We start from the raw sequence: 14,013 nt of genomic DNA, 5'->3' as shown, positions 1-14,013 counted from the left end.
CACCTTTTCTGCCTCATTTCTCTTGCTCCTCCACGCGAGCTCGCCAATCGCCCTCGCTCTCTGCATCTCTCTTGCTCTCACTCGCCCTTGCTAAATCTCTCTTGCTCTCGCTAGGGCTCGGCCCCTCTTGCTCTCGCTCACCCTCGCTCTCTGCCTCATCTCTCTTCATATTAATTTATTTTTTATATTTATAATTTTGTTAGATGGAGTTGGCTCATTCATTTCAGATGGATATGCATCAATTTACAACGAATATATTAATGTTGATGAAGGTATTAACTTTCGTAACTAATTTTTTTAGCTTAAATTAGAATTTAATTATGTACATATTAATTTATTGATTTTAACAATTGTAGATTTGGAAATGTGATTTTATATCCAATAAGTTTTGTAACTTTATGCAAGAATAAGGTAACTTTATTTAGAGGTGTCAAAAGGGCCGGGCGGCCCAGCCCGTGATGGGCCGGGCTTTGGCCCGGCCCGTTACTGTTCAAACGGGCCGGGCTGGGCCAAAGAAATTGGGCCCACGGCCCGGCCCATCTAAGGGCCCAGCCCGACCAGACCCATGGCCCTTATGGGCCGGGCCCATGAGGCCCTTATGGGCCAGTAAGGCCCTTACTCATTTTTTTTTATTTTGTTATTCTTTAGTAATTATTGATATTGGATACTAAAAAATTTAATTTCGCAATATATATAAATAATAACTATCAATTTATTTAAAATTTTTAAGTTAAATTTTTTGTATATTTAAATTATAAATAAACATTCTCCTTTTTATATGTACATTATTTTTCATATCAATTCACAAGAAAAATTATAAGGCATATAGAATTTTGAAATATAAAATAATGAAATAATATTTAAAACTTAAGAATTAAGATAGAAAATATTTTTTAAAGAAAAAATTAATTTTTATATATGTATTATTTTGATATTTATATATGTATATATTATATGTATTATTTTTAAAAAATTATTTAAAAAAAAAGGGCCGGACCCACCGGGCCCGGCCCGACCCTCTAGCCCCGTGCTGGCCCGGCCCGGCTTGGTCCAGCCCCTTTGTAGGGGAGCCGTGGGTCGGGCCGAGCTCTATCCATGGCAAAAGGGCCCGGGCCCGGCTCAACCCTTTTAGTAAAAGGGCCGGCCCGGCCCGTTTAAAAAGCCCATGGGCCGATTCGGACCGGCCCTTTTGACACCTATAACTTTATTATAATTTATCTTTGTTTGTTGTGAAATTATCAAAAAAAATTATGAATGCTATTTGTTTTTGTTTGTTGATATGGATTAAACTAAAAAAATCATGGTTAAACCGAAACAGAACCAAAACAGAATGGTTTGGTTATGGTTTTAAATTTTTAAAACCAAATGGGTAATAGTTTGGTTTTGGTTTTAGTAATTTAAGTTTGGTTTGGTTATGGTTTTGGCAAAAACCGAAATCAAACCGAACCATTGTCAATCCTAAGTGTTTGTTTACATTTTGTACACATTTAATAAATATTACAAATAATTAATTATTATACATTTAATATATTTTTTATTTTATACACATAAAATATATTAATTGATATAATTAAAATTTAGCAATATTATGATTTTTAATATTAATATATTTATTTAAATTTTATAAATTAATTTTTTTATATTCATCTCATGGTTAAATGTATATTTAATATTTTATAAAATTTAAATATTTATATATTTAGATATTCATTTTAAATTTAAATATTTATAAATTAATTGAATAAAAAAATAAAAATTAAAAAATTAACGGCAGCGACTGATTGATCCGCTGCTAACTTTAATTTTTTTATTTTTTTAATTTAAAATAACTTTAAATTTAATTTTTTTTATTTTAAATTTAGTATCTTTCCGACACAAAAATTAGCGACAGAAAGATAGTTCCGTCGCTAAATTTTAATAATAAAAAATTTAAAATTAAAATTTTATTTTAATTATTTAAACTAATATTTAAATTAATTTTTTATTTTAAAATTTCACGATGGAACTATCTTTCCGTAGTTAAAATTAATGACGGAAATAAATTCCGTCGCTTTATGAAAATCTAATTTTTATTATTATTAAAATTTAGAGATAGAAATAATTTTTCGTCGCTAATGTTAGTGACGGATTATTGTCTCCGTTGCTAAAAAAAAAAAAATTTCAATATTTTTTGTGACAGAATTTTTTCTGTAGCTGAAATTCGTTCTAATTCTCATAAATTTTTTTTTTTTGTAATTCGTTGCAATTCCATCGTTGTTCCGTCACAAAATAGCGAAGGAAATGTCCATCATTGAAAATCCATCGCTAAATCTCGAATTTCTTGTAGTGTTAGCCCATTAACTAAATCATCTAATTTGAATTAGGCATACATATTTACATATTTGATTATCATTGATAGATTGAATCTCACCTAATTTATTTTTTTGTCGGATCATCTAATAAATACTATTAGTGTCATTAAATTTGGCTGACCAATAATTTTTTTAAAAAAAAAAAAAGTGTTTTGAACAATAAAATTACCAGAAAACATTTTAACAAAAGTGTTGTGTGGTTAATGCTATTTTATAGATGTGACGTTTGTAATTTTAATTAGACTCTGGGTAATTTTATCTAAAATAATTTTATTAAACTACGAATATAAAAAACTCACAAATGCATTTTTATTCATTTGATTTTGTCGACTTTGCCATTTGAACATCTGGAAAGGGCTGCCCCTGATGTCATTTGAACACTGATTGTGAAATCCAAAAGGGTAAATTGGGCAAAAAAGCTCTGTAGGACTGGCTCGGTCCAAAAATTAGAACTACTTAGCATTGTTTTAGTGGCATAATATTAGTGTTAGTGTCTCATGGGAAAAATATTTAATGCAATGGTTATGTAATTTCATTGTATTGATATAATAATGTTATCATGTATTCATTGAATTTATGAGCACTGCTGCGCTGTTAACTTTTAAAATAAAACTTAATCTTTATTCGTTTCGCAGTCATATATTAATTTTTCCATCAAGAAATATCACACTTACGAATAATAATTAAGATACGCAAGAAGAAATTAAGCTCCAGAGAAATCAATTTTTATTGGAATCCGACAAATTCGGCCATCGGGGGGGGGGGGGGGGGGGGGGGGTCTTTGTCTCCCAAAGCTCACAACCAAGCCAGAAGAAGAATGCACAGTTGTTAGTTCAACAGGTTCTCATAAATTGATTTTAGAGCCTGATATGCAATTATTTGATACATTTTTTCAGTTGGATGTATGGCGTCCCAGAAGACGTACTTGGTCGCATCCGAACATGTGTTCATACCCTTGCATCCATCTCCCACTTCTGTTGTCCCCGTCCCACAACACCCTTTTCCGGTCTCTTTCAAACCTATCATATTCCACTTATAAATGTAAGTATTTTGTTAGGTAGTCGGACAACTAATACTCAAAACCATATATATATACGTCCCGTACCATATTTAGTGGGGTTTTGTATTGCGCTTGATATCACAACGTATATGTCTATGTAGGCACTTTGAATCCCTAGTGATGCCTCTAAGGCTGCCAGCTCCCTTTTCAACTTGGAATTGAATGAAATAGCTACGTCATTGTACTGTTCCAAGCACTTGGTCTGACCCAAGAACGCCTTCACAACTGGTATGCAACCAAAAGGGGGCACTCCCACGACTGCCAGTCTTCTTGCTCCCATTGAATGCAATGCCTGCAATCAACCCAATCAACGATTTCTAAGTCACGAGAACTCGCAATTACTATCATTAATCGTACCATGTATATATGGTATATATGCTCACCTGAACAAAACGAAGCATACGGGAGATCAAGAAGTTCTGGTATTGTTGGAGGCCGAACTGCATGGAGCGAGTGGGTTCGACGTAGTACTGGAGGAAGTCGTTTGTTCCCATGCTTACAATATATATGGCGTCTTCGATGACTTGCCTGGCCGTCATCTCTCCCGCCAGTCGGCTCAAGTGGATCTTGTAATGCCGGAAATACTCCAGTTGTTTTGAAACTGAAAATGAGTGCTAATTCACCGTAGTTCTACCTTTAACATCCACATATATATATATATATGCAAAAGTTGAGGATCGAACAAATGTAAAAAGGATGAAAAGCTCACCGAAAAATTGGCGGTGACTTCGTCGTAACCAGAACCCGCTGATGCAAAACTGATGCCATGCAGAAGATCGGCCTTATTTGCAGTTGGATCAAGAAAGCCCCTGATCATGGCGACATGGCCGAAACCGAATGCCTCCGCTGGACGCAAAGAATCATTTTTTTTTTTTTTTATGAAAACCGGCAATCACTAGACTTGCATTAGAATACGGAGAAAAAGAAGTGGGTTACCGATGAAGTCGGTGGCTAGTCTTCCGTTGGTGAACCTGCCGGTGGGGCGGCCATTGAAGAAGTCCTTGCCATAAGGGGGGAAGTTGCTCTTGGGGGCGCCTGAGGCGAGGAGGTTGTTGTTGCCGGGATCAACGGTGGAGTCTCCGAACACCAGCAAACATGTCACGTTTCTTCTGGTTGCCTTTTGCCTAAGCTGATGGAAATCCACGGCCTCCGCAAACATCGGCACCGTCGAAGCTAGCAAGATAATGATCGCCGCCATTTCTGTCATCCTCAATTCGTCAAACGGCCGAGGCGGAGAGAAAGTAACCATGTGAGAAGCTTCTTCTTGAGGTTTGATCATTCATGAGAAGCCAAGTCAAGCTTCTTAATTTGTTTAAATAAGTTAGATGGTAGTGAATTGTGTTAGGTTGAGCATTAACATCACTGTGTGTACATATATATATATTCACACATATGAAGTAAGGTTGAAGGATCTTGTCTTGAACTTCTTTTTTTATGCCATGGTTTCATCCTTAATTATTTAAGGAAGTGATCTTGTGAAGATATTCATCATAATATAATAGAGGATTTTGCTACATTGTCCGAATGTGGATGACATATAGGATGATCGAACGAACTTCATCGATGATGAAACCCGTCATATCCATCGAGTCTGATAGGACTCAAGGACGATCGGTGCAAGGTGAGGCAATGTAGCACGCGATTGGCAGCACAAGGCAATGACGAGGTGAGGCGAGGCAGAGATTGTTGGAGGCGGACATGAGAGAGGAGGTAACCAAGGATAGGGGTGGAGAATTTGCAAATTGGATGAGGGCATTTTTGTCATTTGATGCCTTTGATCATTCCGTGCATCAACCACATTCAAGCAAATTAGCATTTTCCTACAATATAATACAATTGTAATTAATCGTGTATGATATATAATTATATATAATTATAAGAATATAAGTAAAAACATTCATCCAGAGTCTTATGTATTGTCATAACTAATGGATTAGTTTTATAGTTCATCATTTTTAATAAAGGTTCAAATAAGTGTCCATATCTATTAATTATGAATTTTTATTTTTATTTTAATTGAAGAGTTTTAAAAAGAGTTTGTTGAGAATTCATTGGGGACCGACTTACATGTTTAGATTCATATTTCATACAATAATTTTTAGTAAAATATTTGTAAGGCTAATTAAAGTTGTTGAACTCTTTAAGAATTGGGTAGCTATGAGCTGTATGTGTCTCATTGGTATTGTTGTGTCACTTAAAACATAAAAGTTTTTAATTTTTTAAAAAGAAAATATTGTTTGGTAAATATTGGTGTGTTTTTATAGAACAACTACTTGTTTTTAAAAAAAAAAGAGTTAGATTATAAAAGTAAGGGACGCCAATATTTTTTTTTTTTTAAAAATGATGGCTTTTTATTAGAACCTGCAATCATCAATAGGATATTTATTTTTATAATTATGTCACTTTACAAAATAATTATTTAATATATGAGTATTTTTTAGTCATCTTACAAATCTATGACATAGTAATAAAATATGTCTCAAATATTTACTATTTATTCTAAATATTAATACACACAATACAACACCTAATTACCAAATACTAATACTACTGCTTTATCAATATTAATTTCATATCACATCACCCAATTAGACATCATTGATGAAAGCCATTTCAACACTTGGACTATTACTAGAGACAAGGGGTGAGCAAGAATTCAACTAAATGGAATGAACTAAATCGAACCAACAAATTTGCTTAGTTTAGTTCGGTTATTTTTCTCAAAATTTTTAGTTATTTAGTTCGATTCAGTTATTAACTTTGGTTCAGTTCGATTATTTCTACCAAGAATTTTGGTTATTTGATTCAATTTTTTTAGTATTATTAATCAAAAAATAGAACCGAACCAAAAACCTAACCCTCTTTTATTAGGTTTAGTTTAATTATTAGGTTCAGTTTGATTTTTTTGATAAAAATTTTGATTTAGTTTTCGGTTCGGTTATAACTACTCAAAATTCAATTAATTTGATTTCAATTAGTTTAGATGACTCGATCGGTTCAATTTAATTTTATCTCAATTTAATTTAATTTAATTAATAATTTTTAATTAATTTAATTCAATTATAATTGATTACACATCTCCTAAAAGTTCAATCAACTGTTGACAATGGATGATGACCAAAGCCCACGTCTAATAAAATGGGCATTCCCCACCCAAACCAATAAACACTATTACAAAACTCAACATTACCATGAAACTGTTTGTTTTTTTTTTTTTTATGAAGTAAATAATAATGAACGGTCAAGTTTAAAGATAAGGTGGTTGTTCAAAACTCAACATTGCCACGTGCTTGAAGGTACATGGGTGCACTACATGAACTTCATAAAAATCGGATAAGCCTAGACTTGAAGGCCAAAATATTTAGGTGGCGTCCAAATTCCAATGAACGTGGGTTTCTTTTCCACATGCACTTGAGAAATTTTCAATAATGGGGCGACCCTGCTCCCTTGGGTTTCTTTTCCACATATAATTAAGTAGGATTCAATAATGGGGCGACCCTGCTTCAGCTGGGGTGTCAATTTCAATCCAATTAATTAATGGGAGCTGGATTTGGAACATGGAAGTTGAGCGCATTTACGTGTAGCGATGGACCTAACCCAACTAAATATATCGTTTGATTTTAATGTGGCTTTTAATTTTTATCTTTGAAAAATATTCAAAACATGGCGTCTGATGTGTAGAAATTAATGAATACAGCTTTCACTTCTTCGGGGGAAAAAAAGGTGAAAATAAAAAAAAAAACATTTTTTTTATTTTAATTTTAAATTAAAATAATCAACTTTAGTTAGGGTGACCTTGCTGAGATGGTTACCCTGGCTGCCACATTTGTAGGCATGTTAGCGTATATATATAAAGAAAATTTCATATATAAATAAATTAAATATTTAATTTTATTTAAAATTTAAAAAACTACCTGCATAAGCTAGCCACTGCAGCCAACTACAACAACACAATCACCATCGAATGTGAGGATTTAAAGTTGTAACAATCAATAAGATTCGTTATTAGAAAAGAGATGTCGAATTGAAGTCAAGTCTTGAGGTCGTGAAAAGGTTAGAGATAAAAAAAAAAAAATCTCTCTAAGCCTGCTTGCAACAGCTTCAACATTGCCTTGCTTTGATTGACCCACTTGTATTACTGGTATTCTTTATAATATCTTAAGAGTCTAGAGAAGCGTAGTATATATTGAGAATAAATAAAAAAGAAAACAACATCGATTAGATATAATTTAGACTGAATGTAGGTAAAGAACTCCTAGGTTAAACGTGTTTGAACTGGAGAAACTTAAGAATAGGTGATCCCCTAATAAATTCGCGTAGACCTATCAAGATAAGTTATTTCGATTCTTTCTATCACTCGATGCAGAATGTTACATTCGCTATTACCATGTAGCTTCCCGACTTCTTGTATTCCCCTTCTACACCGCACCTTCTTGCTTTACTAAATCTTCTTCTACTTTTATCTCTTATGCTCTTACTTTTCTTTGTCTTCATCTTCTCTCTTTTTTTCCCTATATCTTCTCCTTTTAATATTAATATTTAAATTATTTATAATTTCTTTTTTTAAAACCAATAGTTACATTTGTGCCATTTGCTAAATTGTGTAAATTCCACTTAATTTCACATTTTAAATAGAAAAAATAGCACCAACTTAAACCTAAATTGAGTTTGTTAATATCTTTTTAGATAAACAGAGTTGGAGACCATACTATTTGAAAAAGATGCCAATGATACCATAGAGAAAAAGAATAATGAAGTAGATAAACCTTTATAAATTATATTATATATTTTTTTTAAATTTATACATTTTTAATTAGTAAATCATAGTTTATGAACGATGGAATTTATGTTTATGTTTGTTTGAATGTATTATAAAATTTATATTTATTTTTAAGTTGAATATTATTTTATATTTTTATATTAAAAACTACAAAAATAACCCTATGTTTTTTTTATTTATGTGTTTCTATTTCTTATTTTTTAAATATTATTTTATATTATATTATATTTATTTCTTATTTTCATTTCTACGCAACCTAGGTAAGGATAACAAATCCCACAAGCAACAATGGTAGAAATAGAAGCCGCCGCTAGCTATATTTCATTTGTTAATTTAGGAAATATATATGTAAATTATATTTATATATAAATATAAATATATTTTCAATACATGTATATATTTAGTATAAGTTCATATTTGTATATTTTAGTGCATAGTTATATTTTTTATAATTAAAAAACATGTTCTTTATTATTTTAATTGTAAAATATATTATATTATTTAAGCAAGCACCTAATATTTTGGTGTACAGAACCTTTTTCCATTTTTCAAAATGCCTTTCATGCAATGGAGAAGAACTTATGGCCTTTTAAGATACAATAAATCAATAATAACTTTACTATTTACATTAAATCTTGTCTTGATTTAAATTTTTTCAAAAAATAAAAATTAAATCACAAGCAAGATAAGCCATTATGCAATATGGAAGAAATTATTCTACTCCTTGGATGTACCATACCATAGTAGTAGAAATTGATGTCCCAAACCAAAGTGTTGCCAAATGTGAGTGATAAGTTTAAATTCATAAATATACTAAAAAGAGTTTTCATGAATATTATTGAGTTTATGCATATCAGTCAAAAGGGACTGAAAAGGAAATTTTAATTTTGTCATGAACAAAGATTGGAAAGAGATTTTTTTATTGGGAAATTATATTCACAACCACGTTTTTGCTCTTCACAGCCATAACTAAAATGAATTTAATAAATACTTATCACAACCACTTTTATTACTCTTCTGTAGTCATTTATATTCCAAAATTATCCTCTCCCACATATCTCATACATCGCAGTGGTGGTGGCTGCTGTGTTCGGAGAAGGTGGCGGCCTTCGAACACTGGAGTTTGGATCGGCCACCGCCACCCTTAGCACCTCCAATTGGATTCAAAAGAGGTGGCAACCTCCAAACACTGGAGTTCGGATCGACCATCGCCACTCCTAGCCCCTCCGAACCGTGGAGTTCAAAGGCGTTGGCAACCTCTAAATTGTGGAGTTCGGAGGTGGCATGCACTTCTGAACTCCAGGGTTCGAAAGTGCTGGCTACCTCTGAACCCTGAAGTTCGGAGGCGCTAAGAGCCTCCAAACCGTGGAGTTCGGAGGTGACCTACACTTTCGAACTCCAGGGTTCAGAGGCATTGGCTACCTCCAAATCGTGGAGTTCAGAGGCTCTCAATTTTCATTTTATATATTATATAATATAATATATTACACATTTAAATTTGTACGAACCCTCCACTGTTTTAATTTGTAGTTAAGTTAATATAATGCTATAATATGTATATAATATATATTATGATAATAATAATAATATTTATTAATAAATATTAATATTATTATTATTATTATTATTATTATTATTAAGATAAAAATGAGGCGTTGGCTACCTCCGAGCTCCGGAGTTCGGAGGCTCTTAATTTTCATTTTATATATTATATAATATAATATATTACACATTTCAATTTTCACGGACCTTTCACTGTTTTAATTTGCAGTTAAGTTAATATAATGCTATAATATGTATATAATATATATTATGATAATAATAATAATAATAATAATATTAAAATTAAAAGTAATCGAGAGTATAATGTTTATTTAATAAGTTATTCTCAAACTTTTAATTAGATATGTTTGTGAGATTTTATTTAGTTAAGATGTAAGTGCATATAATTTATAAATAATTGATAATTTTATAGTTAATATTTATATTTATTGATAAAAATTTATTAAAGCTATATTGCATATCATGCTTATAATTGTTAGAGGGACAAATTTATCACTTTGCAGTGGCAAGTAATTCAAATGGATAATGACATTTTTTTGAATTTGTATATTTGCATTTTATTTTTCTTATTTCTTTTTTGATGGTTTATACTTCTCACTGCGTTCACAAGCAAGAAGAATTATAGGTTTTTTTCTAGGACCCCCAGATTTTGAACTCTTTATTACAATAACAATTCCATTTTATTTTTCAACTTTCTTAACCCATTCAATCAGTGTTTCTCTAGTATCAAAAAGCTAATAGAAGAAAACATTTAGATATATTTTTTCTCTAACTAAAATATTAATTTTAAAAAATTTATTAAAAATCTATCATACATCATTAGTAGTGAACTGTTAAATAAAATCAAATGATTGGTGAATTGCAAAATCAATTTTTCTAAGATATAAGAAAAAAATGAATAAAATAAAACATCAATTACAAATTCGAAAACCCAACTTCCCGAATCCCAGGGTTCGGGAAGCACGGTGTTTCCCGAACCCTGGGATTCAGAAATACATGCATTTCCCGAATTCTAGAATTCAGAAAATCCACTAATACATACAATATTTACATACACACTAATTCGGAAAACCAGGAATTCTCTGGAGTTTCCAACTTCCCAAACCCTTAGAAACACACACTAATACATACAAGATTTAGATTTACTTGTGTGTGATGTTATTTTTTTGAGTAGTTGTTATCTTCTTCGTCAAACTCTCCCCAATTCGTCGCCAACATTTGAGTGTAGTAATCCATGGTTAACTTCGACTCGCTGATATTATGAGAGAAAATGGTTGAGTAATGATGGGTGTGAAACAAGAGGAATGAGTGACCTTGAGGAGAAAATATATTTTCAATTTTTTATGACGGACGACGGGTGAGAGGAAATTACAGAGTTTGGCTAGTAAAAGAAAGTGCGATGTCAGGTGGTTGCTTAATATGAGTGGTTGAGCATTGAAGATGAAGGGTAAAATTGAATTTTTTTCTTGAGGCTATTTTAGGTATATTTAAAAGTGGCTGCAGAGAGTAAAATTGTGGTTGCGAATAGAATTTCTCTCTTTTATTTGGTCTATTGGTAATGGGATGAATGAAAGCAAACTGGCCGTGATTCTTTCTCATTTAATTTTTTGTTTTCAAATGAATATATTTTTGGGCAAAAATTAAAAACCATCCCTAAAATTTTAATAAATTGCAAGGACACTCTTAAATTATTGAAAACCTATGTTTTCCATCCTATCAAAAGATTGTTGGCGTTAAATGTAATAGCGTGATGGAAAAATTGTCTTTTTGCACCTCTAGCACGTTTAAACAGCAAGGTGTACTTTGGCCCTAAATGTCGCTTTTTATTTGCATCATTTTCCTCTTCCCATCCAGAAATCCTTTTTATCCTCTTCATCTGTATCATCTTCCTCGTGCCCATTCAGAAATCTCTCACTCCTTACTGTTGTTCTGCTCGCAAATGCCACCTGCTATTAGTCGTCGCCTTCGCCTACGCCTTCACCTTTGCGACTGCTTTTTCGACGGTCAACGTCTTTTCCAGTGGCCTAGGTTTGAGCAATTTCTCTTCTTTTTGTTCTTGTGATTTGTTACTTTTTAATGAAAGTTTATGTTTTTATTTTCTATTTTACTTCTTACTGTGTTTTTATGTTTTGTTGTGACTTTTTGTCCCTTCTTACAATGTGAGACAAAAAATGTTGATTTATTAATAATATTATATTTTTATTGATTTGTCGTATTTGTAACACCCCACTTTCTCAAGTGTGTTATAAATTGGGACAATTCTGGGATAAAAAAAATTTCTTGAATACTACTAAAACTAAACCACATCATTCCTCATATCTATCCCAAAATTTTCATACATCTATCTCAAAAGAGAATTATCATATACATCAAATGTGGAAGTTAGAATCGAACCTAACATCTTAACATTAATCATAAATCAATTTTACATCCTTATTAATCATAAATAAGGTTATACATCATCATTCCTCAAACGTTCAGAATTCAAAAGTAGCAGAATTTAATACATCATCATTCCTCAAACGATCAGAATTCAAAAGTAGCAGAATTTAAATATATAAGCTACATAACATACATTTAATTCATCATTCAATTCATCACGCACTTTGCTAAGTGCCATTTCATGCCTTATTCATCTTCGTTTCTACTACAATCTCTATCTGGAATGTTTGAATATTCCAGAGACAAAACCCAAATTAGATGATAAATCATCTAAGTAATGGAACAATAAACATATCTCATGCATGGATGCAATTATGCAAAATATCTTATTCCTTATCTTAGTTTGAATCGACCGCACCCAACTGTTGCTCCCTATTTTTACAGCCTCCTTACCAGGCCGAGTTGTATGAGTGCACCATTGGTAAAGCAGCGGTGCCGGTACATAATCTCAAACCCTTATGCGATGCATGCCCAATAATATCACCGTGAACATATGCACATTTCATCATCAATACATTTAAATGCAATCTACCACTACAAGAGTTTCGATTTTTTCCGACGATGAAAAAACTGCCAGAAAAAGTAAAAAAATCACTGGTAAAAGTTTTACCGGCGGTAAATATAACCGCCGAAAATACCTCCGACGATTGAAAACGGCCGGAAAAGACTATTTACCGGCAGTATTTCTAAACCGCCGGCAAAGTTTTTACTTGCCGGCGATTTAAAGAAACTGCCAACAAAGTAATAAAATTGCCGGCGATTTTCACAACCGCCGACAAAGATCAACCCTTTTTTTTTAAAATATATTCCTTGTTGGTTGATGCAGCAACCTAGATGGCTTCCGATAGCAGGCAGTGAAACAAGAGGGCCAGCTTTATTTATATATCATTGAAAATAAACATGAACAGAATACTGTGTTCAAATTTGACCAGAATACACCGATCTAACAGGGTGGTAGCTTGGCGTAACCCTTCGTGCATATAACATTGAGAGACAGACAAGATAGCGAGAACATGTAACCTCATTGTGCTTCCTTGCTTATAGAAATGAACATAGTTGGGAGAGAAATGTGAATAGATTCTATAAATAAGTTTAAAAAAAACAATGAGAAAGTAGGGGAAACGAGAGCATTATTGTCCTAGCATCACCATAATATGATATGCTAATATATATGGATTCTTTAAACAAAAAGAATCATAATAAAAAATATAAATAATAATAAAGCCAAATTCAGAAACAAAACCCAGAAAACATAAAATAGCTAATAAATGTGCAGGTATATCAGAACAACCTGGTGAGCTTTTAATTTGGCTGAGATGCTGGGAGGAATCCTAACAGCCTCTTCACCTTTCTCCCTAACAACATTTACTATATAACTAGTTAAAGCATCACCCAGAACTTCAACACTAGCACCTTCAGATAAATTGCCATCAGAGATTGTTGAACTCATAAGCACAGACTTCCGCGAAAATTGTGCTTCCAAACACTTGAGACATTCTTGGCGTTCCTAAAATGTATATCATATCATAAAATCAGGACACAAGAAGAAAAAGAAGTTTGGGTGAATCATGTATTTAGATAGAAAATACCTTTTCGATTGCTATTTTCCTTTTTGTCTCTTCCCTAACTTAGCATCATCAAGGATTCTTCAGATTTTCTTTTTTCGTTTTCTTCTGGAACTGATAAACAAGGAATCATTGTTAAGAGAGTTATCAGATAAAATTGCATAAGCCAACAAAATAACTTGGTAGAATATAGAAATCAGAGTTTAAGATAGGAATTCACACCAATGCACCTAAACCAAATAGAAGAGTTTC

At 32.3% G+C, this 14,013-nt stretch overlaps 1 protein-coding gene across 1 annotated transcript; it reads right to left on the bottom strand.

The window, feature by feature from the left end:
• Nucleotides 1-3,096: 3,096 nt before the first annotated feature.
• Nucleotides 3,097-4,831, bottom strand: LOC127795220 (GDSL esterase/lipase At5g45950-like). The gene is made up of 5 exons (XM_052326758.1): nucleotides 4,348-4,831; nucleotides 4,121-4,257; nucleotides 3,795-4,025; nucleotides 3,457-3,703; nucleotides 3,097-3,370 (listed from the first exon to the last, which is right to left on the bottom strand). The coding sequence occupies exons 1-5, from the start codon at nucleotides 4,688-4,690 to the stop codon at nucleotides 3,180-3,182; spliced, it is 1,149 nt and encodes a 382-aa protein (XP_052182718.1). The 5' UTR covers nucleotides 4,691-4,831; the 3' UTR covers nucleotides 3,097-3,179.
• Nucleotides 4,832-14,013: the final 9,182 nt, after the last annotated feature.

Source organism: Diospyros lotus, chromosome 2 (assembly GCF_014633365.1).
Source record: "Diospyros lotus cultivar Yz01 chromosome 2, ASM1463336v1, whole genome shotgun sequence".
NCBI classification, from domain to species: domain Eukaryota; kingdom Viridiplantae; phylum Streptophyta; class Magnoliopsida; order Ericales; family Ebenaceae; genus Diospyros; species Diospyros lotus.
The sequence above is the reverse complement of the archived record's forward strand: the minus strand, read 5'-3'. Positions and strand labels throughout refer to the sequence as shown.

Bases quoted from the DNA above. Each gene is read 5' to 3' on its own strand.
- LOC127795220 (XM_052326758.1), bottom strand. From the start codon at position 4,690: ATGATCAAACCTCAAGAAGAAGCTTCTCACATGGTTACTTTCTCTCCG. The intron at 4,258-4,347 runs GTAACCCACTTC...CTTTGCGTCCAG, and splicing joins ACTAGCCACCGACTTCATCG to CGGAGGCATTCGGTTTCGGC. The intron at 3,371-3,456 runs GTACGGGACGTA...GGAATATGATAG, and splicing joins ACAAAACCCCACTAAATATG to GTTTGAAAGAGACCGGAAAA.